The sequence below is a fragment of the Rana temporaria genome, chromosome 12, assembly GCF_905171775.1.
Source record: "Rana temporaria chromosome 12, aRanTem1.1, whole genome shotgun sequence".
In the NCBI taxonomy this organism is placed as follows: domain Eukaryota; kingdom Metazoa; phylum Chordata; class Amphibia; order Anura; family Ranidae; genus Rana; species Rana temporaria.
The window spans coordinates 31,018,448-31,045,754 of record NC_053500.1 but is presented as its reverse complement, the minus strand read 5'-3'; the positions used below and the strand labels follow the sequence as shown (position 1 = coordinate 31,045,754).

Below are 27,307 nucleotides of genomic sequence, written 5' to 3'. Positions count from 1 at the left end.
TCATCTGTGTCCCCATCATCTGTGTCGCCATTCATCTGTGTCCCCATTCATCTGTGTCCCCATTCATCTGTGTCCCCATCATCTGTGTCCCCATTCATCTGTGTCCCCATTCATCTGTGTCCCCATCAGTCTCCGCATTCATCTGTTTCCCCATCAGTATCCCCAAAAATTGGTGTCCCCATTAGAGCCCCCCCATCATTTATCCGAGTCTCCCTGCACATTTGTGTCCCCATCACAGCCCACCCCCGCCTGCATATTTGTGTCACCATTAGAGCCATCAGCCCCCCTCCTCACATGTTTGTGTCCCCATAAGAGCCACCAGCACCCCCACATTTGTGTCCCCATCAAACCCCACAGATATTTGTGTCCCCATCAGAGTCATCACCCCCCCCCCCCCACATTTATGTCCCCATCTGAGTCATCACCCCCCCCCCATATTTATGTCCCATCAGTCATCAGCCCCCCCCCCCATTTATGTCCCCATCAGAGTCATCAGCCCCCCCCACATTTGTGTCCCCATCAGAGTCATCAGCCCCCCAACATTTGTGCCCCCATCAGTCTACAACCCCCCCTCCACGTGTGTCCCCAGCAGAGTCATCAGTCCCCCAAAATTTGTGTCCCCATCAGTATGAAAAACCCCCTCCACGTGTGTCCCCAGCAGAGTCATCAGTCCCCCAAAATTTGTGTCCCCATCAGTATGAAAAACCCCCTCCACGTGTGTCCCCATCAGAGTCATCAGCCCCCAGATGTTTGTGCCCCATCAGCGCCATTCAACCCACCCCCACACAAGTGTATAAGCCCCCCTCCTTGCATTTGTCCAGCGCGTCTCCACTCTCCATCACTGGCTGTGCACTGCAGACCTGCTGCATCTCCCGACTCCCGCCCCGCTGGTATTACACACTCGTTACTGGTTAACAGCGAGGCGGGAGGCGGGAGCAGGGAGGCGGCAACAGGTCTGCCCTAAACACCTCATTGGCTGCTGGGATGCCGTGGTCCCAGCCAGCAGCCAACACACACAGTGAGACGCCGGGAGGGATTGCGGGACCTGCGCTGCATATTGCCTGGGGCGAATATGCAGCGCAGGTTCCACAACTAACAGGGGAACTAAGGATTCACGCTGCGGGCCGGAATAAATGGCCTGGCGGGCCGGATGTGGCCCGCGGGCCGTAGTTTGGAGACCCCTGATATAGCTCATTCAATACTTTGGAACTGAGGAGGAAAGACCAGAACGGCAAGCACGGGGCGCCGAGGACACACAGTGGCCAGAAAGAATATTGCAGTCTTCAGAAAGACTGTTTTCAAGCCTAGGAATAGGCTGTTTCTTTTCCATCTCATAGTTTTTCTTGCAATACTACTCAGGGGGACAGAATGTTTTTTCTTTCCTAGATTTGAAAAAAAAAAAAAAAAAAAAGATTTTTTTTTGAAAAAAAAAAAAAAAAAAAAAAAAGTGTCATCTAGGGGAGAGGAAGCATTTTTTTATCCCCCAAACAGGTGTTTGGGCATTTAACTATTTATAAGTCCCAGGTACCAATAAGTAGCAGGTGTACCTCGGTATTGTACCATGGCATCAAAAAACAAGGGTACAAGAGGTGGGGATTCCCCCAGAGAGTCTGAGGTCTCGGACAAAGCTATGCCGCTGCTTTCCCCACAGGGAGCCTTGGGGCCATCGGGATCTGGGGCTGGAGCTGACGCGGGTCAGTCCAACCCTAAGATGGTCACGGAGGAGGTATTACTCACCTCTTTAAAAGAGATGCAGAAAAGCATGGGTAAAATGATAGCCGCAGCTATGCGGGGCAGTAAGCGGAATAGATCTCCGTCGCCCGAGCGCGGACCCTCAGAAGAGGAGGTCCTTTCCTCAGGGGAATTGGACGACCTCTTGGACAAGGACCAAGTAGGTTCAGGGATCGAGGATCCGGATACAGAGGAGTCTGGGGCAGTCTCCCTGAGGGAGAGCTGGTGGATTCAAGGATTGTCGGACTTGGTCCATAGGGCATTCAACTTGCCAGTACCAGATCTCCAGGTATCGACGGTTTCAGCTTTGGGCTCACTGAGGGCGCCTCAAAGCAATGCTGTGTTTCCGATCCATCCTCTATTAGAGGGAGTTTTGTTCCAAGATTGGAACAAGCCAGATAAGATCTTCTTACCACCTAAGAAGTTCTCTGTCCTATATCCTATGGAAGAAAAATTTTCCAAAAGATGGGCTACTCCTGCAGTGGACGCAGCCATCTCATGTGTTAACAAATCGTTAACATGCCCTGTAGAAAACATACAGGTGTTCAAGGATCCAGTTGATAAGCGCTTGGAAGCACTACTTAAGAACTCCTTCACTACTGCAGGGGCAGTAGTACAGCCAGCTGTGGCTGCGATTGGGGTCGCTCAAGCATTATCGGATCAATTTAAGCAGATGCTTAAACTTATTCCTGCCCAGCAGGCAGAAGAATTTTCGGATGTCCCTAAGGCCATATGTTTTACGGTAGACGCAATCAAGGATTCTATCCAGCAAGCGTCACGTTTATCGTTATCCCTTATCCATATGAGAAGACTCTTATGGTTAAAAAGCTGGGAGGCTGAGCCCCCATGCAAGAAGCTCCTGGTAGGGTTCCCCTTCCATGGAGGAGGACTCTTCGGAGAAGACCTAGATAAATACATTCAGACCATTTCAAATGGCAAGAGTACTCTCTTGCCAACTAAGAAGAAGGTTCAGGGGCCTGCGTTTAAACGACAGTATTCCCCTGGGCAGGGGCCCTCTAATGCCAAGCAGTATCGACGGCCTCCTGCAAAAGCAAACTTCGGCTTCAACAGCAAATCACAAGGACAGGCTGTTAGAGGCAAAAGGCAGTGGTTTCGCAAACCAGCAAAACCAGCCCCCAAGCCAACCTTATGAAGGGGCGCCCCCACCCACGAAGGTGGGGGGAAGGCTGCGACTCTTTTCAGAGATTTGGGAAGCCAGCATTCCCGACGAGTGGGTACGGTCTTCCGTGGCCACAGGCTACAAATTAGATTTCCTAAGGTTTCCTCCTCCTCATTTCCAGAAGTCGAGGATTCCAAACGATCCGGAAAAGGGAGCCGCATTAAGATCGGCATTAGATCTACTTTCCCAGGAAGTAATAGTAGAGGTACCAGTCCTGGAACAGGGGCTGGGTTTCTACTCCAACCTATTCATCATCCCAAAATCCAATGGAGATGTCAGGCCAATTTTGGACCTAAAGATGGTAAATGCATATCTAAAGATCCGCTCATTTCGGATGGAATCCGTGCGGTCAGCAGCTGCCACACTCCAGAAGGACGACTTCATGGCGTCCATAGACATAAAGGATGCCTACCTTCATGTTCCAATTTATCAGCCACATCAAAGATATCTACGCTTCATGGTGGCTTCGCGTCACTTCCAATTCGTGGCGCTTCCCTTCGGGTTGGCTACGGCCCCCCGGGTGTTCACGAAGGTCCTAGCTCCGATCCTAGCCAAGCTAAGGATCCAAGGGGTCACGATCCTAGCATACCTGGACGACCTCCTAGTCATAGACCACTCGTCTCCCGGCTTGGAGCGAGCAGTGGCCCTCACGGTCCAATACCTCGAGAGGTTCGGCTGGGTCCTAAATCGAGAAAAGTCAGCTTTCCAGCCCACAAGGCAGTTGGAATATCTCGGCATGGGATTAGACACAGAACAACAAGGAGTGTTCCTACCTCTGAGGAAGGTAAAAGCCATCAAGGAATTAATCCTACTGGTTCTAAGCACTCGCATCCTACAGGCAGCCATCCTGTCAGCATGGAGCAGAAGGCCACAGGCCTTGGATATCCCGTTGCCGCTCTTATCAAGAGTCCGACAAAGTCTGTGTTGGTGGTTAGACCCTCAGAATCTACTGAAGGGGAAGTCTTTCAGCCCAGTGGCTTGGAAGATAGTGACCACAGATGCCAGCCTGACGGGCTGGGGAGCAATTTTGGATGGTTGCACTCGCCAAGGTACTTGGGCAAAGCCAGAGAAGCAGTTGCCCATCAACATCTTGGAGCTCAGAGCTGCTCGACTAGCCCTCAGGGCTTGGACGTCAAAATTGCAGGGGTTCCCGGTGAGAATTCAATCAGACAATGCCACGGCCGTGGCATACATAAATCACCAAGGGGGAACCAGGAGTCAAGCCGCTCAGAGAGAGGTGAGCTTGATTCTCCTATGGGCAGAGGCGCATGTGCCCTGCATATCGGCAATATTCATTCCAGGAGTGGACAACTTTCAGGCGGACTTCTTAAGCCGCCAGACTCTATGGCCGGGGGAATGGTCTCTGCATCCACAAGTCTTTCAAGCACTCTGCCAAAGATGGGGAGTGCCGGACGTGGATATCATGGCATCGAGACTCAACAAGAAACTAGACAGGTTCATATCCCGCTCAAGGGATCCGATGGCCTGCGGAACCGATGCGTTGGTTTGCCCTTGGCATCAGTTCAAACTTCTTTATGCGTTTCCCCCGCTCCAGTTACTACCCCGCCTGCTGCGCAGGATCCGGGTGGAACACATACCAGTCATCCTGGTAGCTCCAGCATGGCCCAGAAGGGCATGGTACTCACTCATCCTAAAGATGGTAGTGGGAGACCCTTGGACTCTTCCTCTACGGCCAGACCTGCTATCGCAAGGTCCGATCCTCCACCCTGCCTTACGGCATCTAAATTTGACGGCCTGGAAGCTGAATCCCTGATTCTCAGGGGTAGAGGTCTGTCTCAGAAAGTAGTCTCTACCCTAATCAGAGCCAGGAAACCGGTCTCTAGGGTGATTTATTACAGGGTCTGGAAGGCCTATGTAGGCTGGTGTGAGTCCAAGCGATGGCTTTCTCGCAAATTTACCATCGATAGAGTATTAAGTTTTCTCCAGCTAGGAGTGGATAAAGGATTGGCATTAAGCACAATCAAAGGACAGATTTCTGCTCTGTCAGTGTGGTTTCAGCGGCCGCTGGCCACCCACTCGCTGGTTAAGACCTTCCTTCAAGGGGTCTTACGTATTAGACCTCCAGTTAAATCCCCGCTTTGTCCGTGGGATTTAAATCTTGTTCTGTCAAGTTTACAGAAACAACCGTTTGAGCCGTTGGCTGAAATTCCTTTGGTTCTACTGACAAGGAAGTTAGTATTTTTGGTTGCCATAGTTTCCGCAAGAAGAGTTTCGGAGCTAGCGGCCTTATCCTGTAAGGAACCATATCTTGTTTTTCATAAGGACAGGGTCGTTCTCCGCCCTCATCCTTCCTTCCTACCGAAGGTCATATCCAGTTTTCATTTGAACCAGGATTTGGTATTACCATCCTTCTTCCCTAAACCTACTTCCAGAAAGGAAGGGTTGCTGCATACCTTGGATATTGTCAGGGCCATGAAGGCCTATCTTAAAGCTACAAAGAAGATCCGGAAAACAGATGTGCTGTTCATTCTACCGGATGGGCCCAAGAAGGGGCAGGCAGCTGCAAAGTCCACCATTTCTAGGTGGATTAAGCAATTAATCACTCAGGCCTACGGCTTGAAAGGGTTGCCTCCTCCAGTATCATTAAAGGCTCATTCTACTAGAGCCATGGGCGCCTCCTGGGCAGCACACCACCAGATCTCTATGGCTCAAGTTTGCAAGGCGGCAACCTGGTCTTCTGTCCACACGTTTACAAAATTCTACAAGTTGGACGTAAGAAGGAATACTGATACTGCCTTCGGGCAGGCAGTGCTGCAGGCTGCAGTTTGAGACCCTCGGATTCCGGGGGCTCCTCTTTTTTGAGTTAAATTTAAAATTTAAAATTATTTTTCTCAACTAAGTTGGATTTATTATGATTTGAGTATATCTCTAAATTAAATCCTTTTGTCTTGGAGATGTTCTCCCTCCCCTCATTGTAAGCATTGCTTTGGGACATCCCATATAGTAATGAATGCCGCTCTGTGTCCCGTGATGTACGATAAAGAAAAAGAGATTTTTAATACAGCTTACCTGTAAAATCTTTTTCTTGGAGTACATCACGGGACACAGAGCTCCCACCCCTCTTTTTTGAGGACCATTTTGGGAGGCATACTGCTTGCTACAAAACTGAGGTACTCCTCCTATGGGAGGGGGTTATATAGGGAGGGGCATTTCCTGTTTGAGATTGCCAGTGTCTACACCTGAAGGTACTCCATATAACCCATATAGTAATGAATGCCGCTCTGTGTCCCGTGATGTACTCCAAGAAAAAGATTTTACAGGTAAGCTGTATTAAAAATCTCTTTTTTCATACAAGGCAGAGCCTAAAATACATGCCCGCTGGGGTGGAACCAACTAACAGGACAACCTCCTGTTAATTGCCAAACCCTTCATCGGTCAGACTGGTAGTGCAGAGGAAGTGGGGGTTGTGTCTGACCAGAAAAAGAGGGGTGTTTGACCCGGGCTGCTAGATTACAGAGTAAAATAGGCAGTGTGGTCAATCTGTGGTGTCTATAAGTCGCTTCTTTCCACCCTAGGCATTTCAGGACCTATTCTAGTGGAGGCTAAAATATAACATGGTTTTTATTTTACAGAAATCATCGTCAGTGCTCCAAACTTTGAAAACAAAGGATTGGTTAGTACAGTAAATTATTGCTACTATGACTTTTTACAGGGAAAAGCAATGTGTAATGCCGCGTACACACGATCGTTTTTCGGCATGGAAAAAAACGTTGTTTTTCAGCATGTCCAAAAAACAAAGTTTTTCCAACTTCATCATTAAAAACGATGTTGCCAAAGTTTTTGAAAAATGATGAACAAAGCGCGGTGATGTACAACACGTAAGACGGCACTCTAAAGGGGAAGTTCTATTCGCCTTTTAGCTGATTCCGTGTTAGTAAAAGACGATTCGCGCTTTTTTGTCTGTTACAGCGTGATGAATGTGCTTACTCCATTATGAATGGTAGTTTTACCTGAACGAGCGCTCCCGTCTCATAACTTGCTTCTGGGCATGCGTGGGTTTAAAACGTCTTTTTGCCCACACACGATTATTTTTTACAACCCGAAAAATGACATTTTTTAAAACGACGTTAAAAAATGCAGCATGTTCAATTTTTTTTTCCGTTTTTTAAGAAGCAGAAAACCGATGTGAAGCCCACACACTATCATTTTAAATGACTATTTAAAAACGTTGTTTTTTTTGATGACGAAAAACGATCGTGTGTACGCCGCATAAGACTTGAATGCTAAATGCAATAGGTCATGTTTGAATTAAAGCTCAAACTTTTTTTGGGTTTTGTACCGAGAGGGTAAGGGTTAGAATCTCTGTTATTGTGGTGTGTGTCCCCATTGACAGAATTGAATCTCACTTCCTGTCCTTCATGACAAGTACAGGAAACTATGAAAATGTCCCTCGCTTTGGAACAGAGACAGCAACACACCTTTCTATATTAGTGTGGGCAAGGATTGGATTTTCAGGTTTTTATTGCCAATGCCAATGCACCACAATACATTTTTCTCGTGGGATCAACAGGATAGGGATACAAATTGGACATGAGTTCTGGCTCTAAGAGCCGGATCACACTGGGGCGACTCGTCAGGCGACTCAGCCGCCTGACAAGTCACGTCCCATTCTAGTCAATAGAACCGTTCTAGTAGGAGCGACGCAAGTCGCTCCAACTTAGAAAAAGGTTCTTGTACGACTTTGGGGCGACTTGGGCGACTTGCATTGACTTCTATACAGAAGTCATTTTGCAAGTCGCCTCTGAAGTCGTCTTCAGGACGCCTTGACGAGTCGCCCCCAAAGTCGTGCCGCTCCAGTGTGAACCGACTCTTAGTCACTCTGTTGAAAATTAAAGGAACGTTTTTGACTGGAGTTGGTTGTTTTTCATCTATTCATTCCTTTGTAGCATCTGTCTGTTTTACTCATTTAGTGTCACTACAATTATTGATTTCCTAGCTGCCTTGTCTGTCATTCACTGAAATACTTTTTTTTTTACAATTTTTGTCACACAAATCTCAAATCCTTTTTTCAACATGGTGCACTATGTTGGTTATTTGGCACATGTCAAGTGTGCCCAAAAAGAAACGATAGTTTATCGGGTCCTATGTCTTTATGGAGAAAATGAACAAAAGCAGTAATGAAAAACTCTTTACAACCTGTTAATGCCTAATTTTATACTGACTCAAAAAAATGTCTCTTCCCCTTCACACAATTCCTTTAACTTCAATTCAGTTCTTATCTCTTCCAGGTTGAAATATACAGTGGTCCAATTACACTTTTCAGAATCCTAGGAAATCAGGTGGGTTTATCATTGTTAGGATAGGAAGTGACATGAAACCTCTCCAATAGGGACAAGAGGGAAAGCTAAAACATTTTTAGTAGGGTGAGAAGGGTTAGAAATTCTGACAATGTTTTTATTGCTGTTAATGTCTTTAAAGCTGAACTGCGGGATTAGTAAACGTTGAAATTAAAGAGCCATGTGTATTCGTACTAGAATCTCGGTGTGCTTTGTGTAATTTTTCCAGATCTATAGAAGAGACTATGTGTCATTTCATATGTGATTCCTTAATGCAGATTATTGCCTGAACATTAAGGGCCAGATTCTCGTAGATCGGCGTATTTTTGTGCGGGCGTAACGTATCCTATTTACGTTACGCCTCCGCAACTTAGACGGGCAAGTGCTGTATTCTCAAAGCACTTGCTCTGTAAGTTGCGGCGGCGTAGCATAAATAGGCCGGCGTAAGCCCGCCTAATTCAAATGTGGAACAGGGGGGCGTGTTTTATGTAAATAACTTGTGACCCAACGTGATTGACGTTTTTCACGAGCGGCCCATGCGCCATCCGTGGAATATCCCAGTGTGCATTGCTCCAAAGTATTATTGGTTTCGACGTGAACGTAAATGACGTCCAGCCCCATTCACGGACGACTTACGCAAACGACATAAAAATTCAAAATTCGACGCGGGAACGACATCAATACTTAACATTGGTACGCCGCATGTACGCCACCATATAGCAGGGGTAACTTTACGCCGGGAAAAGCCTAACGTAAACGGCGTATCTGTACTGTGTCGGCCGGGCGTACGTTCGTGAATTTGCGTATCTAGCTGATTTACATATTTCTAGGCGTAAATCAGCGTACACGCCCCTAGCGGCCAGCGTAAATATGCAGTTAAGATCCGACTGCATAAGAGACTTACGCCGGTCGGATCTAATAGAAATCTATGCATAACTGATTCTAAGAATCAGGCGCATAGATACGACGGTTCAGACTCAGAGATACGACGGCGTATCTGGAGATACGCCGTCATATCTCCTTTGAGAATCTGGGCCAAAGCCTTGGACTTTAGGCTGTTTTTGGATTTATGTCACTGAGTTTTTGTTTTTGTTTTGGTTTTGCTTTATTTGATCACAGCACTTTGTTATTTGGTACTCTACTGCCATCTAGGTGGTATTGCAAGGCAGGTCACCTATACCTGCACAGGGCCTATTCTAGGTCTTTACATATATATTTGTTTTCTTCATCACTGGTATTTGACACTTCAATACAGGTTTTCATGTGGAACACATTCATGTGACCTAAACACTGGCACTTTGACACAAAAGTTTCACATCACATATTACCGATTTATATTTCTTTATTACTAGTACCCTATTTTAGACCTCTTATCACCTTTATGGTATAGGGGGGCAGGGCATAGGCAGCGCCATCACCCCTAACCCTTATACATTTATTCAAGTGTGAAACTTTGCCTTTGTGTATTAACCACCTTATGCCCACGCTATAGTCGAAAGATGGCTACAGCATGGCTCTCTCGTTCTGGGAGGGCGCCCATGGATGTCCTTCTAGAACTGCGCTCCCTGGAGCGCACATCCGGCATGCCTTGTGATCGTGGTAAAGGGCCAATCACAGCAGCACTTTACTATGTGATCAGCTGTGTCCAATCACAGCTGATCACATGTAAACTTGCTAGATATCGGTATTCCTTTATTCACGCGCTGCCCCAATGTGAGCAGAGGAGAGCCGGTAACTGGCAAGTGTGACAGGGGACATTTACATACGGTACCTCCCAATTTGTTATTTTTTTTTAACAGAAGGAATGTTTATTTTGATATTCAATCAGTTACATGTAAAACAGTTTGGTAGCATAGCAAAAAATACAGTGAGCAATATGACAACAGGAGAAAATGGACACCTATTATCATTACCCTGCCACACCCTCTTAAAGGAGAATTGTACAAAAAAAAAATTGTTAATTAAACCCACAAGTGCTTTTTTTTTTTTTTTACTGTAAAAATTAGAAGAACACTCCTAGAGCCACATCCGTATTAGAGAGATAAATGTTAGAAAAGGAAGGGGGTTAAGATGGCCCTAGATCAGTCTTTGGAGGCAAGGTGGACGATAACATAATACAAATAGATTTTATTGGCATCAATTAATCACAAACAGAGCAAGTATCAAAAGAATTAAAAAACAAATAACACACAATAGACATAAGTACGGTATATGGCGTAAACAAAATGTTAGTTAAATTTGTTTAGCAAAAATTGAAAAAAAAAAAAAACCCAGTGGTGATTAAATGCCACCAAAAGAAATCTCTATCTGTTTAAAAAAATGATAAAAATGTCATATGGAGTGTTGCATGACCGTTAAACTGTCATTCAAAGTGTGACATCACTGAAAGCTGTATTGAAGTGGTTAAAGAACGCTCAGTGCTGCTCTCTCTCCTGGTGCAGGATGAGTGGTCTCGTCTTTGCCCCCTCCTGTAGTTTTCCACAGGCGGCCTGTAGAAGTTAGGCCTACTGGGCCCCTGTCGCAACTCTTCTCTTTGTAGGTTATGTACAGTACAGTGATGATGTCACCACTACTTTTAAAAGGTAATAGCTGGGTTTCAAAGGCATTTCAGTGCACACAAAGCAAATTTATATCCCTTTGTGGCAACTGAGGAATGTACTGATATTATACGGTTCAAAAAATGTAAATGCAACTCTTTATACCTGGAGTTCCGATTTAGGACAATTGCACCCTGCTCTTCTTGCACAGGTGTTACGGGGATAGGAAGTGGGGACAAGTCTCTCCTATAGGGGTCATAGATAGAAATAAAACACTGTCAGAAATAGTAATATTATTCTGAAAAGAAAATAAATAAGTAATTTGTGTGCAGTAAATTCAAGAGCAGCAATACATAGGGAACTGGGATAAAAAAAAAAATTTAGATTGTAAAAAAAAAAAAAAAAAAAACTCCAATACCACGTACACACGAGGAGAGCTTTTGGCCGGGAATCCTGGCTGTGTGTTTGCGCCCTCGCAGTTTTTCAGATGGGAAAACTGCCCAACCTGCCGGCAAAAAAAAAAGAGAACCAGCTCTCTTTTTTCCCCGTCGGAATTCACGACTGACTTTTTCCCCGTCGGAAATCCCGAGCGTGTGTACGGGGCATCAGTGGCACATTGTAATGAACATCATCTATGCATTATGCTTTTTGTGAATAGCATCTAATGTGTGTTTTCCTCTTTTTTCAGATTGCTGCATATTTTGGTCACTCGGTGGCTGTTGCAGACATCAATGGTGATAAGTGAGTGTTTAAATCAAGACTATTAGCCGGATTCAGGTAGTGCGGCATATCTTTTAGCCGGCGTAGCGTATCGCATATACGTTACGCCACTGTAAGTCAAGAGGCAAGTGCTGTATTCACAAAGCACTTCCCTCCTAAGTTACGGCGGCGTAGCGTCAATGGGCTGGCGTAAGCCTAATTCAAATGAGGATGAGGGGGGCGTGTTTTATGTAAATTTCTCGTGACCCGACGTGATTGACGTTTTTTTTACGAACGGCGCATGCGCCGTCCGTGGACATATCCCAGTGTGCATTGCTCCAAAGTACGCCGCAAGGACGTATTGGTTTAGACGTGAACGTAAATTACGTCCAGCCCCATTCACGGACGACTTACGCAAACGACGTAAATTTTTCAAATTTCGACGCGGGAACGACGGCCGTACTTAACATTGACTAAGCCAACTATCTGTTCGACTAACTTTACGCCAGGAATCGCCTTACGTAAACGGCGTATCTTTACTGCGACGGGCAAGCGTACGTTCGTTAATCGGCGTATCTCGCTGATTTACGCATTCTAGGCGTAAATCAGCATTCACGCCCCTAGTGGCCGGCGGAACTAGACAGCTAAGATACGTCGTATCTTAGCTAGGTTTAAGTGTATCTCAGTTTGAGAATACTTTAAGCATACAACAGCTTAGATTCCGAGATTCTACTGATACGCCGGCGTAACTCTTTGTGAATCTAGCTATATGGTTGTACTAATAGATACTTTAGGTTGAATGGAGAGTCCTCGGGTGCTTGTTTTGAAGTACTGCAGTCATAGTATAATTATCTGTGTATTGTTGCTGTATATGGTTAGCAATATTTGTAAAGGAAATCTTTCATAGTCTGTTCAAATTTCGAAAATCGTATCAAAGAATTTACGTACGAATTTCGCACCGTTAGTGGGCTGCAGCAACAGCCGATTTCGTGTGGCAATCAAATTTGAGGAATCGGACATTTTGGAAAAACAAAAGATTTTCTAATCAATGATGGGAGAATAGTGCGAGAAATGTAATAGAAAAAAAATGCGCATGTGCAAGAAAATTCCCAGAGAGAAAAGAATATTCCCGGCCACGAAAATTATTTTCTGTAGCAACATAAAAGCTTGGTCGGCCGAATTTCGAAAATCAATGGTGGCATCATCGGATCACAAAAAAAAACGAAGTTTCGGATTTTGAAAAGAAAATTTGTTCGAAATTCGACCGTGTATGACCTTCTTTACATGGACACACTGGCAGATTAGGAATGGGCATCTTTTTATAGGTGTTCTCGGCATGTATTTCATGTTTATTTCCCCTTAACAATTCATACACCTGTTAGGCTGCAAGTAGAGTTAAAGTGCATGTGCAGCCCAAACTTTTTTTTGTTTTTATTGGATGGGGAAAGATTAGACACCCCCCCCCCCCCCCCCGTCAGGTTTTTACTCCTATCCAGGGTTTCATCATGAGGGATTTACCCTCATTTACAGTCCTGCTGACAAAGTTTTACCATACAAGAGGAAAGAGAAAATAAGCAACAGCAATGCACACAGAAATAAAATTGCTTTGTTTTAAGCAGAGAAGGGGAGAGCTAGATCCCCTGTCGGGTTTTTATTTTTGGGTACATGCATAAGAGGTGCTGGATCTCCTATTGTTAATATCCAGATTTGAGAATGACTATTTCATCGATTAGGCCGACTCTTGGCGAGGCTGCTCACATGTACCAAAGCACACCCAACAAACGAATAGGGGGTTCTGAGGGCAATTCAAAAGTGTAATAAGCTTGTTCTGTGTACTGTGGGAGAACAGATATAATGAATGCAGGGTCCTGGGATTAGTAAAACTATCAGGCCGCGTACACACGATCGGTCAAAACCGTTGAAAACGGAGTGAAGGACCGTTTCATTGGTTAACCGATGAAGCTGGCTGATGGTCTGATGTGCCTACACACCATCGGTTAAAAAAACGATCGTGTCAGAATGCGGTGACGTAAAACACACTTTGTGCTGAAAAAAACTAAGTTCAATGCTTCCAAGCATGCGTCGACTTGATTCTGAGCATGCGCGGCTTTTTGACCGATGCTTTTACATACTAACGATCGGTTTTGACCTATCGGTTAGGCGTCCATCGGTTCAATTTTAAAGCAAGTTCTCTTTTTTTTTGACCGAAGGATAACTGACCGATGGGGCCCACACACGATCGGTTTGGACAGATGAAACGGTCCTTCAGTCCGTTTTCATTGGTTTTGACCGATCGTGTGTACGCGGCCTCAGGCTTCATGTTTGGTGTGCCTTTGCTATTTGTAAGTGAATGCAAACTAGAGACTAATTAGAGCTTAATGTATCAAGAGATGCATAGTTTATAATTGGCTAGTCACATTTGTATTACAGCCTTTATGTATATTTTTTACAGCCTTGATGATTTGCTGGTGGGAGCTCCTCTTTTCATTGAGCGCAAGGCAGGCGGAAAGCTCCTGGAAGTTGGACAAGTCTACGTTTATAAACAGAACAGCCTCACAATTCTTGACAAAGACCCTCAGATCCTTAGCGGGACATATGTTTATGGGCAGTTTGGTGCATCCATTGCTTCCCTAGGAGACCTGGATCAAGACGGATACAATGGTATGAGAGGAGGCATTTCTATGTGACTACCAAATCATCTTTTGCTCTATACAAAGTTTAGTAGTTGAACCATAGGAACAAGTTTGTGTAGTACCTTCATGATCTGATGTACTCAAAGAGGTCCCCATATCCGTATTCTACTTTTCTTATGATAAATGATCTAACGCAATTGTAGCTCCTTATATATTTTTACCAACCTGGCTAGCCCATTGTAGACTCCTCTACTTAGAAATGATGAGGAGTACCAGACCAAAACCAGATAAATAAGTTTAAGATAAATTAAATTGTTGGTTAACAAAAAGTTTCGAGGGCCACACCATTCACCTTTATCAGCCCAAGAGTTGGAACCAGCATTGAACTCTGGAGTACAGGGAGTAACAACCTGACAGCAGTTGCTGAGCAGCAATGGAGGCCCCGTCCACCCAGGTTTTATCCTGCGTTGAGCCCTGATGAAAAGGGAAGTGGTATTGACCCTGAAACGCATTGACAATTTGTTTTATATGATTTTTTTTACCAACAATTAAAATTATTTTGGACTCTTATCTAGTTTTGGTCTGGGAAGCCTTGCTGTGTGGAAGTCGCCTTGCCAGAGCTATTGAGCTTATTTGAATTTTTCCTTCATCTGATTACATGCATAAGTCTAAGGCCGCGTACACACGATCAGTCCATCCGATGAGAACGGTCCGAAAAAAAAAAAACGAAGTTTAATGCTTCCAAGCATGCGTCGACTTAATTCTGAGCATGCTTTTGCATAATAACGATCGGTTTTGACCTATCGGTTAGGCGTCCATCGGTTCAATTTTAAAGCAAGTTCTCATATTTTTGAACGAAGGTTAACTGACCGATGGAGCCCACACACGATTGGTTTGGACCGATGAAAACGGTCCTTCAGTCCGTTTTCATCGGTTTTGACCGATCGTGTGTACGCGGCCTTAAAGTTCCCAGGTTCTACGTTAATCTGTACAATTATTCTGCTGGTGGGCTACATGAAATTTCATCTTTGATTTCCGGTTTTATGAAACATGATGTACTCAAATTCACTCACTAATGGTTTGTCTTTCTCTAGATGTGGCTGTAGGCTCTCCTTTTGGAGGACAGTCTGGAGCAGGCTGTGTATACATATATAAGGGTGAAAGAACCGGTTTGTCTACACAGCCATCACAGATTCTGGAGGGCCAACCAGAGACCTCATTCAGGTTGGGCTTTTCTCTGAGAGGAGGGGAAGACATTGATCAGAATGGATATCCAGGTAATAAGCTGTAGCTAAGCAGAAATACAACCCAACCCTGTCTTCTTTTACTCTAAAGGGTTCAGGTTCGTACTCCTTAAATAACTTCATGTGATTGAAATCTAAATCTAAAGTTCTTAGTCGTCCTCTGCTTAAAGGGTCGCTAAAGGATTTTTTTTTTTAGCTAAATAGCTTCCTTTACCTTACTGCAGTCCTGGTTTCATGTCCTCATTGCTCGTTTTTGCTTTGAAGTAGCTGTAATTCTGCTGTGATCTCCACACTTCCTGGTTGCCTGTTTCCTTATAACCATCATACTGGGAGCTTTCTCACGGTGGTCTAAGCTGTCATTTCTGTGTGTCTAAAACTCTTGGAACAATAAAAGGCAATCAGAATTCCTGGATGTGAAGCCATTTCTTTTCTTACAAGCTAAGCATAACAAGGTCAAGAACAATGGTACAGCAAACAAGTAAAACAAAAATCCTTGCCTAAAGCAACTAGAATATAATGGGTACCTTGTATATATCATTGTATTATGTTTTTCCTTATTTCATGAGCTAATTTTGTTATTTATAGATCTAATTGTTGGAGCATTTGAAGCTGACGCAGTCTATGTGTACAGGTATGAGGACATAAATAGAAGAGTAATGCATGACTAATGTGTAATTATTCATAGTATACTTATGCCTAAAATAGAAGCATTTTTAACTAGAACTAGAATTAACTAGAATACACTATCCTTTAAAACTTTGTCCAGCTTTTCACTGTGTACAGCAGTACGACCTATGTTTTGATTGAATATGTACTAATTGGCATTGCTAGGTTTCTAAAAGAGCAGAGTCTCTTGTAGATACGTTTGTGCAGGTAGCATACCACGATAAAAAGTGGATGACATTGTGAACCATTTTATCTATTTATTTACCCTTGTCCTTTCTGCTTTGGACTCTTACTTGCAGTTTTCCACCATTAGTTATCTGTCCCTTTTGCTGAAAGTGTCCCCAAGCAAAAGAAGCAGGTCACTCAAAAGGACCCTGGAAAGTACACTTCCTTGTACTGTCACCACTTTCACCAACGCTCATACTCTACATTACTACTCAAGACCCGTAAAAGTAATTTCATGGTTAGAATTGCTTTTCACTGAGTGAGTGAGAGACTTGTAAAGCGCAACACATGCGAACTGAATCGCCTCTGGGCGCTGTATCCATTTCATGGGTAAGGAACCCCTTGACCTCAGAAGAGATGGGTTTTAATCTTTCTCCTGAAGGCCAAGTGGTCCGACTCCAGTCGGATGGTGGTTGGTAGTGCATTCCACAGGCGAGGTCCCTGGACTGCAAATCTTCGATCTCCTTTGGACTTGTATCTGGCTTTGGGTATCTGGAGTAGGTTTTGATTGGTGGATCGCAGAATGAGATTGGGGTTATGGGCTTTTATTTTTTTGCATAGATATTGGGGGGCGTTGCCTTGAATACACTTATGTGTTAGACAGAGTGCCTTGAAAGTGATTCTGTCTTTTACTGGCAACCAATGAAGGGATCTCAGTGAAGGTGAGATTGATTCCCATGGTTTTTTTCCGGTCACTAGTCGAGCGGCCGTATTTTGAACGACTTGCAGATGAGTGATTTGGTATTTGGGGAGTCCTAGATAGAGGGCATTTGCGTAGTCGAGTCTGGAATTGATGATTGTTCCTACCACGACTGCAATGTCCTCTTTCGGGATAAAGGGGGTGAGTCTGCGTAGTAGGCACAGCAGATGGTGGGATCCGCTGACTACTGACCCTATTTGTGCATCCATTGTCATGTAGGTATCGAAAATGACTCAGAGACTTTTGACTTTGGTGCTAGGGGTGATAGTTTTGCCCAGAATGGGCGGGGGAGTCCATGTTGACGTGGGGTGATTTTTCTGGTTAGCGTGAAACAGGAGAAGTTCTGTTTTCGAACCGTTGAGTTTAAGATAACTGTTTGTCATCCAGTTATCTATTAGAGTAAGGCATTTCTCTAGTCCAAGAGAATGATCCTTTTTGTTGCAGATGCGGAAATACAGTTGTGTGTCGTCTGCATAGGAGTGGTAAAGTAACTTATGATTTCAAATGATGATGATGATTTCAAAGAGAGGGCGAAGATAGATATTAAACAATACGGGCGATAAGGGAGATCCCTGAGGGACTTCGCATGATACCGTACGTTTTTCAGAAGTGAAAGACCCCAGTTTCACTATTTGTGATCGGTTTAGGTCCAGCAGTATCAGGAGACAAGATTCTCCTTTGTCTGCGGCCTCTAGAGCGTCATCCCATATTTTGAGCAGCGCCGTTTCTGTTCCGTGACCCGGACGGAAGCCTGATTGAAATGGGTCGAGTAATTTAAGGGTGTCTAAATGCAGTTGCAGCTGTTGTACAACTACTTTCTCCATTACCTTGGAGAAGACATTTAGAGCTGTTATGGGCCTCCGGTTGTTTGGGTCTTTGGGGTCGAGGGTAGGTTTTTTTAGAATTGGTTTTATTGTACCTTGTTTCAGCAAGGTTGGCACCATGCCCTCCTTGAATGATTGGTTTATGAGCTGCGTGATAGCTGGTGCCAGTATATCGGCACTTTCTTTCAGCAGTTTAGTGGGGATGATATCATTGGGTGCTGTGCTGTTACGCAGAGTCCCGATGATATTTTTAGTGGCATCGATGGAAATGGGTTTTAGAGTGAATTTTGGTGATTGCGGCGGATATATGTGGGTATTAGGTTTGTGATTTGGGGGGGAGTTGGTGACGGTTCCATTTTGCTGAATACTTTTACTAGTATTAAAAGGTCATATTTGGATCTAATTGACTAAATAAATGAATTGATATTGAAAAATCCTAACCGTAGTTTCATAAAAATGTGGGGAGGTGCAGTGTGGTGTGGTGTCAGTAAACACTCAGGGCCAGATCCACAAAGAACTTACGGCGGCGTATCTATTGATACGCCGCATAAGTTCTACGATGTGCCGTCGTATCTTTGTTTTGTATCCACAAAACAAGATACGCCTGAATGTGGTCTAGATCCGACTGACGTACGTGTTAGTACGCCGTCGGATCTTAGGTGCATATTTACGCTGGCCGCTAGGTGGCGCTTCCGTTGATTTCCGCGTAGAGTATGCAAATTAGCTAGATACGCCGATTCTCAAACATACGTCCGCCCTGCGCAATTTTTTAATGTCGTTTACGTAAGGCTTTTTTCGGTGTAACGTTACCCCTGGCTCTATGAGACGTACGCAATGTTAAGTATGGACGTCGGGACAGCGTCGAATTTTCCTTCGTTTACGTCGTTTGCATAAATCATTCGCAAATAGGGCTTTGCGTAAGTTACGTTCACGTCGAAAGCATTGACTATTTGCGACGTGATTTCACGCATGCGCACTGGCCTGACACCAGACTCTTGCTGATCGGTCTTCAGCTAGTACCCTGATACCCGGAATCCCTGCTATTTGCCTGCTTACTTCCCGTTGCTGAACCTGGCTTGACCTGACTCTGATTCTGAACTCTGTTATTGTCTGACTACCGGTTCCTGATCCTGGCTTCCACTTGACGTTTCTTCTGCCTGCTGCTTGGTACCCTGCTGCCCGCCTGTTACCGGACCCGGCTTCCTTATGACCCGCCTAGGCTGTCTGAACCTTCACCTGCAGGCACTCATGTTCCTCCTGGCCCTTGGTGTCCTCTGTTCCATCTCCAGCGGTACCAGGGCTGGAGATACAAGAGAGGCCGACCTCGTCATCTCAGTCTCCCATCAGGTACATGACAGGAACCTCTCCCTACCACTAAACACTGTCTCTGACAGATAGGTGACCTGTCTCTACATTACCCACACATGAAATGCGTGCCAAGCCTGGGAGCCAGGGTCTTAAATAGAAACTGCCTGACCCAAGATGGCCAACAGAGTCACATGGGGTGCCAGCATTCAATCGGATAGCCTCCCAGTAACACAGGAAACCATAGAGGAACCATGTTCCTCGTGACTTCTTATTAATGTCTCAGCTTCTATCCCTTCCCACTTTACAAGAAATGCAACTTTGTTTTTGTCTGCTTCCCCATTGGTTAGTGTTCCCACCAATAGCTTATTGCATATAGAATGTTTTATCCAACTGCTGCTAATCAATGGCCATTGATCTAAAACAGAAAAAGAAATATACATTTTTGCATGTCCTTTTTTATATCCTTGTTTCAGGGCCCAGCCAGTACTCCTTCTCCAAACCTCTATGAGATTTTTACCAGACTCCCTGAACCCAGATCTGACGCTCTGTGAACTGCCTCCTTTGGGTTATTTTACCTGGTGAGTATGTGGCTACTAAATAAAGACCTAAAAAAGTTATACAGTATTAAAGGACATGAAAATAAAAACCTAACCTCCTCACCCAGGTATCTGCTAACCCTTTTCCTATGGTGGCGGCCTCCTGCTTTTTGAAAATGTTGAGGGCTAGGGAGGGGGAGTGTGGTGAGGCATTTTGAATTTTTAGACATGTGAAGTCTGTTTTGTTACAAATCGAAATGCGGATGAAATTTGCCTGATTTTGTTGTATCCGAGGCCATGAAGTACAATAGTAGCAAACGAATACAAAATAAATTATAATGAAAAGAACAAATTTGTTAATATTTATTTGTTTTATTCAGATGACAAAAAGTGATAGTTTGGGCTTTTTGCTATTGTTTGAAGCATCCAAAATAACGTAACATAAAAGATCAGAATTGATTTAGATCTATTTTTTTTTCTTATTATAGTCAGTGTAGCGTAATTATCTGCATCGGCGCAGCGTATCTAAGATACGCTACGCCACCGTAACTTACTTGGCATAAGTTTGAATCCAGAAAGAATTTGCGCCGTAAGTTACGGCGGCGTAGTGTATCTCTATGGCGCGTAATTGAAATCGGCGAGTAGGGGGCCTGTTTAATTTAAATGAAGCGCGTCCCCGCGCCGAACGAACTGCGCATGCGCCGTCCCTAAATTTCCCACCGTGCATTGCGTGAAATGACGTCGCAAGGACGTCATTGGTTTTGACGTGGACGTAAATTACGTCTAGCCCGATTCACGGACGACTTATGCAAACGAAATAAAAAAATTAAAATTTGACGCGGGAACGACGGCCATACTTAACATTGCGTACGCCACCAAATAGCAGCTTTAACTATACGCCGAAAAAAGCCGAACGGAAACGACGTAAAAGAATGCGACGGGCACTCGTACGTTCGTGGATCGTCGGAAATAGCTAATTTGCATACTCGACGCGGAAAAAACGACGGGAACTCCACCCAGCGGACACTGAAGTATTGCATCTAAGATCCGAAGGCGTACGAAGCCTGTCGGATCTAACCCAGATGCCGTCGTATCTTGGTTTGAGGATTCAAACCAAAGATACGACACAGGAAATTTGAAAGTACGCCGGTGTATCAGTAGATACTCTCTTTGTGGATCTGCCCCCATTTGTTTAATTTGTATTTCCCAACAAACAAAGTCAATTGGGAATAAGGGAATTAATTCAGTATAGTACCATAACAAATTTGGATTCATTTGTTTTTTTCGGTTGACAGCGGTCACAGTAGTCTTTTTTTCATTATTATAAAAAAAAATGCACTACATATGAAATTAAAACATAGTGCAATAAATACAGTAATGTATAAAAGTGAAAAAGGATGATTCCTACTTATTGTGTTTGGGTTGGATGGAGGTGGATCCATCGGAATCTCTGAATCATACAAATCCAAAATTAATTTTGTTCCATTCGCTATTTTCTTATGCACGTGACACCAGTCCATATCTTTCAATCAGCTCCTTCCATTTCTCTTTGTGAGTTGAACTAGCAAGGATCATATAACCAATCTTGCAAAATAGCAAAAGAATAACAGAACTTCTGAAAATACAAATTGATTCGGAACAATAAATATAAGAAAGAAAGCAATCCGAATATACGAAATAAATTCCGAAAACAACGCAAATGTTTTTATCTACGTAAACCGAACTGAAACGAAACAAATTTTTCTATCGTGCACATTTGTAACTCTATATAATTGTAGTTCAAGGTCACCAAAAAGAGCCACTGGACTTCCTGAAAGATAATAACACACTGTCAGTGGATTTAATTCTCCAGCTTTGGGTGGACTGGTCTTTTAACCAATTTTTGCCTTTTCTGTTCTCTCTAGTTTCACCGTGAGCATTTGCATCCAGGCCTTGGGGAAAAGTCTTCCAGAGACACTGCGTAAGAACAACTCAATTATATGCCTGTTGGGTTGAATCATCCACTGGATTTATTTTTTACACCTGTAATTGGCAAAATACCTGGGCTTAAGTTTCCATCTCCTCCCACATTCTGGACTGACCTATCACTATTTATTTTACATAAAAGGCCCGCACACACGATCGGATATTCCGCCAATAGTCCGACGGATGTGTTTTGTCAGATAATCCGACCGTCTGTAGGCTCCATCGGACAATTGTTGATGGAATTTCCAACAACAAATGTTGGCTGTGCATGCTCTCAAATTGTCCGACAACAAATGTGTTCCGTCAGATTATCCGATCGTGTGTACACACGATCGGTTTTCCCAGCGGTAAAAAGTCAGCCGGGAAAACCGAGAACCTACTTGGTAGCTTCTCCCCCTACACACCGCCGGTTTTCCTGACAGGAAAACTGCCATGAGAGCTTTGGTAGGGAAACCCGGCTGTGTGTATGCTCCACCCCATAGGGAAACTGCCAGCTTAAAAACCGACGGAAATCCCGGTGGGAAAAAAGAGCATGTTCTAATTTTTCCCGGCGGTTTTCCTGTTGGGAAAACTGTGATGGAGCATACACACAGATGGTTTTCCCGGCCAAAAGCTGTCATGGCAGTTTTCTCCAGAGACATATGTACCGTATTTATTGGGGTATAGCGCGCTCCCGCGTATAGCGCGCACCCCTAAAGTTGCCCCGAAATACCTGTGGAAAAAAGATTTTTGTACTTACAGTTTTGGTGTCTTGCGCGGCGTCCATCGGCGGCCTCGTCGGGTCCGGCGTCTGTCTGCGGCTTCGGGTGTCCTCTTCGTCGGGTCCGGCATCCTTCTGCGGCGTCCTCCCCGCTCGTTTCCCGCGCCGAGTTTGAATACTGCGCCGGCATATACCGAGCGCAGTACACTCGTGTATAGTCGGGCAGGCTCGGCTACTCTCGCGCTCACGTCCTGTACTTCCAGGATGTGAGCGCGAGAGGAGCCGAGACTGCCCGACTATACACGAGTGTACTGCGCTCGGTATATGCCAGCGCAGTATTCAAACTCGGCGCGGGAAAGCGGGTATCGGCGTATATCGCGCACCCACGATTTTGCCCTGATTTTCAGGGCAAAAAAGTGCGCGGTATACGCCGATAAATACGGTAATCAATGGGTGACTCATCCCATCAACATTTACTTGTAAATAAAATGTTAGTTTTGGATAAGCTTAAAGTGGATGTAAACCCAAAACATTTTTTTTTTTTTTTTTGATGTCACAATGTAGAGAATAAGATTTCCTATCATCTGTGCCCAGTCTTGCCACACATAGTTAATCCAGCTCTGAGCAATCCACTTTTATTGTTCAGTGAAAATTAACAGACTTCCAGATAAAAACCTATCTAAATAGAAAGTCCTTTCCGTCCCCTTGCTTCGAGTGACAGGGTTTTTACATATCTCGTGCACTAGCTTGGACACATGCACATTCCTGGATGTTTATCATAATATGGGGGGTGATCCACAGTTCATTGTGAGAGGTAATGTATGTCACTCGAAGCAAGGGGACGGAAAGGGCTTTTGATTTAGACAGGTTTTTATCTGGAAGTCTGTTAATTTTCACTGAACAATAAAAGAGGATTGCTCACAGCTGGATTAACTCTGTGTGGCAAGACTGGGCACAGATCATAGGAAATCTTATTCTCTACATTGTGACATAAAAAAAAATCCACTTTAAGCCACTTTCTATGTTGCTCTTATTTTTTTTCTTTTTAGCCTTTTCCATGGAAATCCAGCTGGACAGTCAGAAAAGCAGATTTCTGCGCAGATCCTTCTTTCCCTCACTCCAACCAAACTGTACAATCACTGTGGATGTTCAAAGCAACTCACAACTGACCTGCACTGACACCAAAGCGTTTCTAAAGGTGTGTGCCCTGCCACTATTGCAGATTCTGCTTCATCTCTGTCAGACTGAACCTATTTTATTATTTCCCATAGGATGACACTGAGTTTAAAGACAAGCTGAGCCCCATAGCTGTAACAGTGAACTTTAGCTTGGAGACTGAACAATTATTGAGTGTTTTACCACCTCTGATACAAGGGAACACCTTCCTGCAACAACAGGTGAGATCTGATCAGGAGAGAAGCCAGGCTTGGTTAGATATGAACAGGGCCGAACCTAGGGTCACAGACGCCTGGGTGCAGAAATATTTCTGGCGCCCCCACATGGGCGGGGTCATCTTACTAACTCCTCCCCTTTACAAATGTTTCTATGGCTACGACTCAAGCACAGAGATGCTCCCCTAAGAAGTCTTCATTAGTGTCCCCCATCAGAGTCCCCCCCAGCAGGTGTCCCCCATCAGAGTCCCCCCCCAGCAGGTGTCCCCCATCAGAGTCCCCCCCAGCAGGTGTCCCCCATCAGAGCCTCCCCACAGCAGTTGTCCCCCATCAAAGCCCCCCCCACAGAAGGTGTCCCCCATCAGAGCTCCCCACAGCAGGTGTCCGCATCAGAGCCCCCCACATCAAGTGTCCCCATAGATCAGTACTTGTCCAATAGATCCCTGTAGCTTGGGCGTGCTGGGAGAAGAAGCACATTACAGGGGGCGGGGCATATGTGGCATCTTTGGTTACTTGGAGGGTGGCACTCGGAGAGCATTTCTGGGAGTGCACGGGATGATTGGCAGCAGCTCCGGCCAACCCAGAAGCCTCTCATCACACCGCCTATGGGAGAAGAGCCGATACACACAGAGGGGGCGGGGCAGACAGGAGACTGCTCCATGCACACCGGACAGAATTAATTAGTGGAGCCTAGTGCCGGAACTTGTTCCGTTACTAGGCTTCGCTGTGGTACCCAGACTGGATTCCGGGGACAGCGGGAGGTAGGCGCTCTTGTCAGTTGCCAGTGGAGAGAGCAATCGGGATGGGGAAACGCAGCACCTGCTACATGTGCTCCGCCTCTGGACACAGACAAGGAGGAGGGAGGGGAGCACTTTAGAGCTACGGTGCCCCCACCTCTGAGGCGCCTGGGTGCGGAGCACCCCGTGCACCCTGCCTAGGATCGGCCCTGGATATGAACATCTTTAGGAGGACAAAGGGGCATTTTTTATTGGTACACCTTTAAACTGAAATTAAAACATCAGGCTTTAACCAAGAAGCAAAACCTATGTATAAAGTTTTGTTTTATGCGCAAAAACAAAACATCAAAAGTGAACCAAAAAAAGTGCATCTAGCGTATGTCATATGGTCCCCTCCGAAGTGATTTCCCGGGGTGCAAGACTCCTGGCAGGGGCAGGGCACACTTAGGTAAATCTAGCCAAAAGGCCTGAGGGACGTACCTGCTCCTCATGATCAGCTGAAGCCAACCGAGTACTAGGTAAGGAGCTCACCTCGAAGAGAGACCGCCCAAGGCAGGAGAGGAAGAAAGCTAAGGGCCACGTAAAATGGGAATGTCAATTCAATAGTGAACATGAGCGAATGAACAACCTATATATGTGCAAAAAATGATATAAAAAAAAATTAAAAAGTCCAAATTCATGTGGAGACACCAAGAGGCGGTTAATTCAAAGAATAAACGACCATAGAAAATCTATTTTGATGTGTACAGGGACATTTTATAAAATATTGATCCCAAAAAGTGCAGTAGAAAGTGATAAGGTTGGCACACTTACCAGAGACGATGGACACACCTACTATATAGCAGGTATGTCAAACAGGCATTGGTGAGGCATTGGTGAGGAGGAGCCTTAACGAAATCCACCACGGGAAGACACTGTAAGCAGGATAGGTCCAATCCGATATACTCCTAACTTGTTCACCGCAAGTTTTGTAGTCCGTGTCTTGCTACCGGGTACCGGTAGCAAGACACGGACTACAAAACTTGCGGTGAACCGTATCAAATGATGCAATGATCCATGATGTTCATGAAAGAGAGAGACCTTTTTTCTCTTGTCTTTGCTCTGACCTCTCTGATTGGTCTCTGAATGGGAGGGTCTTGCCCTCCCATCCGAACCAAATAAGGTTGTGTGCATGAATATAGTAGCACTATGCCATAACAGTATTTTGTATCACAACGTCTCCTTTCTCCTTCTTTATGAGTTTAGATTCATATTTCGTTGGGTTGTGGAGAGGATAATATCTGTATTCCTGACCTACAACTGAGTGCCAGCTGGTAAGTCTTCCTCCATTACCCCAGACTGTGGGCCATTAATTCCTTGAGAAGGCATCTTTATCTTGAGCTAGCTAACCGTCTGTTTCCTTCGTACAAGGAGTGAAGAACCGCTCATCATTGGTATTGATAATTATGTACAAGTTAACTTTAGTGCTATGAATTTTGGAGAACGGGCCTATGAAGCAGAGCTGCATGCCTGGCTTCCATCTGGGGCTCATTACATGCACGTCTTGGGAGAAACTAAGGTATGTAGAAGTAAAGAAACTGCATCCACAGCAGGCCTTTGGCCACTCTAACCTATGTCAAGGTGAGGCCCTACGCTGGTTTCTTCCCTTCGCATCACAGTTCTCATTTTGTTACTGTACTTTGAAGGAAGAGTTTAAAATACTGTCATACTAAAGATTGTACAGAGCTTGGTGTGTTGTGAGGACACCATGAAGATCACTTACTGTCTTTGTTAACATGGTCTTCCCTATCAGGAGAAGATTCTGTGCAGCCCAAGAAAAGAAAACCGCAGTGAGCATGTGGTGTGTGAGCTTGGGAATCCCATGAAAAATGGAACACGGGTGAGTCTTTAGGTCAACCCCCACAATTGTGCTTTGGCTCAGCTAGATTGAATCTTCCACCAACTTTTTATATCTCTGAGACGCTGATGGCTAAATTTCCTTACAGGCCACCATTGGCTAATACATATCAAATTGGCACTGGAGAGAAGAACATTGCTGTGATTAAACACCAATCCTAAAGTGAAAGTCCAGCCTAAAATTGTTTTGTTTTGGATAGAACAGGAAGGGATTAGAACCCTGTCAGGTTTTTCCTGACACAAGTAAACTTGAGGCACTGGATAGAGATTTTCAATGGAACAATAGAAATATCACTGGGCACACTAGGGCAAAATGAGGACACCCCTTAAAAATTGAAGAAAAACACAGAGTTGAGGATCTACCTATATACAGCCCAATGAGAGCATCAAATAGTCAAAAGTAGGGTTGTCCAGATACCGATACCAGTATCGGTATCGGGACCGATACCGAGTATTTGCGGGAGTACTCGTACTCGCGCAAATACCCCCGATACCTAAATAGAATACTTTCCCCCCCCCTGCCGCCGCATCGCGCCGCCGCATCGAGGGACATGGCTAGAGGGACATTGCTGCATATGTGAGGGACATGGCTAGAGGGACATTGCTGCATATGTGAGGGACATGGCTAGAGGGACATTGCTGCATATGTGAGGGACATGGCTAGAGGGACATGGCTGCATATGTGAGGGACATGGCTGCATATGTGAGGGACATGGCTAGAGGGACATGGCTGCATATGTGAGGGACATGGCTAGAGGGACATGGCTGCATATGTGGGGGACATGGCTGCATTTGGGGACACATTTAAAAAAAGTATCGGTATTCGGTATCGGCGACTACTTGAAAAAAAGTATCGGTACTTGTACTCGGTCCTAAAAAAGTGGTATCGGGACAACCCTAGTCAAAAGTATTTAATGATAAACCTTGCTTATAGCAGAGGAATTCCAATTCATTTTGATGGCCAAAGAGACTGCATCAGGGCTCAGTTAGACTCAGATAAAATACCATGCAAATCTGTACTGTGGTTTTCTGCTTCAA

General features: G+C 44.8%; 1 protein-coding gene across 1 annotated transcript in view; it reads left to right on the top strand.

Annotated features, from left to right (window-relative positions):
* LOC120918314 (integrin alpha-IIb-like) overlaps positions 1 to 27,307 on the top strand; it is a 72,039-nt gene that overhangs the window by 12,332 nt on the left and 32,400 nt on the right. The window contains exons 7-19 of the mRNA XM_040329836.1: positions 6,505 to 6,545; positions 8,161 to 8,211; positions 11,434 to 11,486; positions 13,897 to 14,105; positions 15,172 to 15,354; positions 15,907 to 15,952; positions 19,518 to 19,622; positions 21,485 to 21,540; positions 23,295 to 23,443; positions 23,517 to 23,642; positions 25,619 to 25,686; positions 25,784 to 25,931; positions 26,166 to 26,252. Coding sequence (XP_040185770.1) covers positions 6,505 to 6,545; positions 8,161 to 8,211; positions 11,434 to 11,486; positions 13,897 to 14,105; positions 15,172 to 15,354; positions 15,907 to 15,952; positions 19,518 to 19,622; positions 21,485 to 21,540; positions 23,295 to 23,443; positions 23,517 to 23,642; positions 25,619 to 25,686; positions 25,784 to 25,931; positions 26,166 to 26,252 — 1,322 coding nt within the window. The remainder of the gene's footprint in view (positions 1 to 6,504; positions 6,546 to 8,160; positions 8,212 to 11,433; positions 11,487 to 13,896; positions 14,106 to 15,171; positions 15,355 to 15,906; positions 15,953 to 19,517; positions 19,623 to 21,484; positions 21,541 to 23,294; positions 23,444 to 23,516; positions 23,643 to 25,618; positions 25,687 to 25,783; positions 25,932 to 26,165; positions 26,253 to 27,307) is intronic.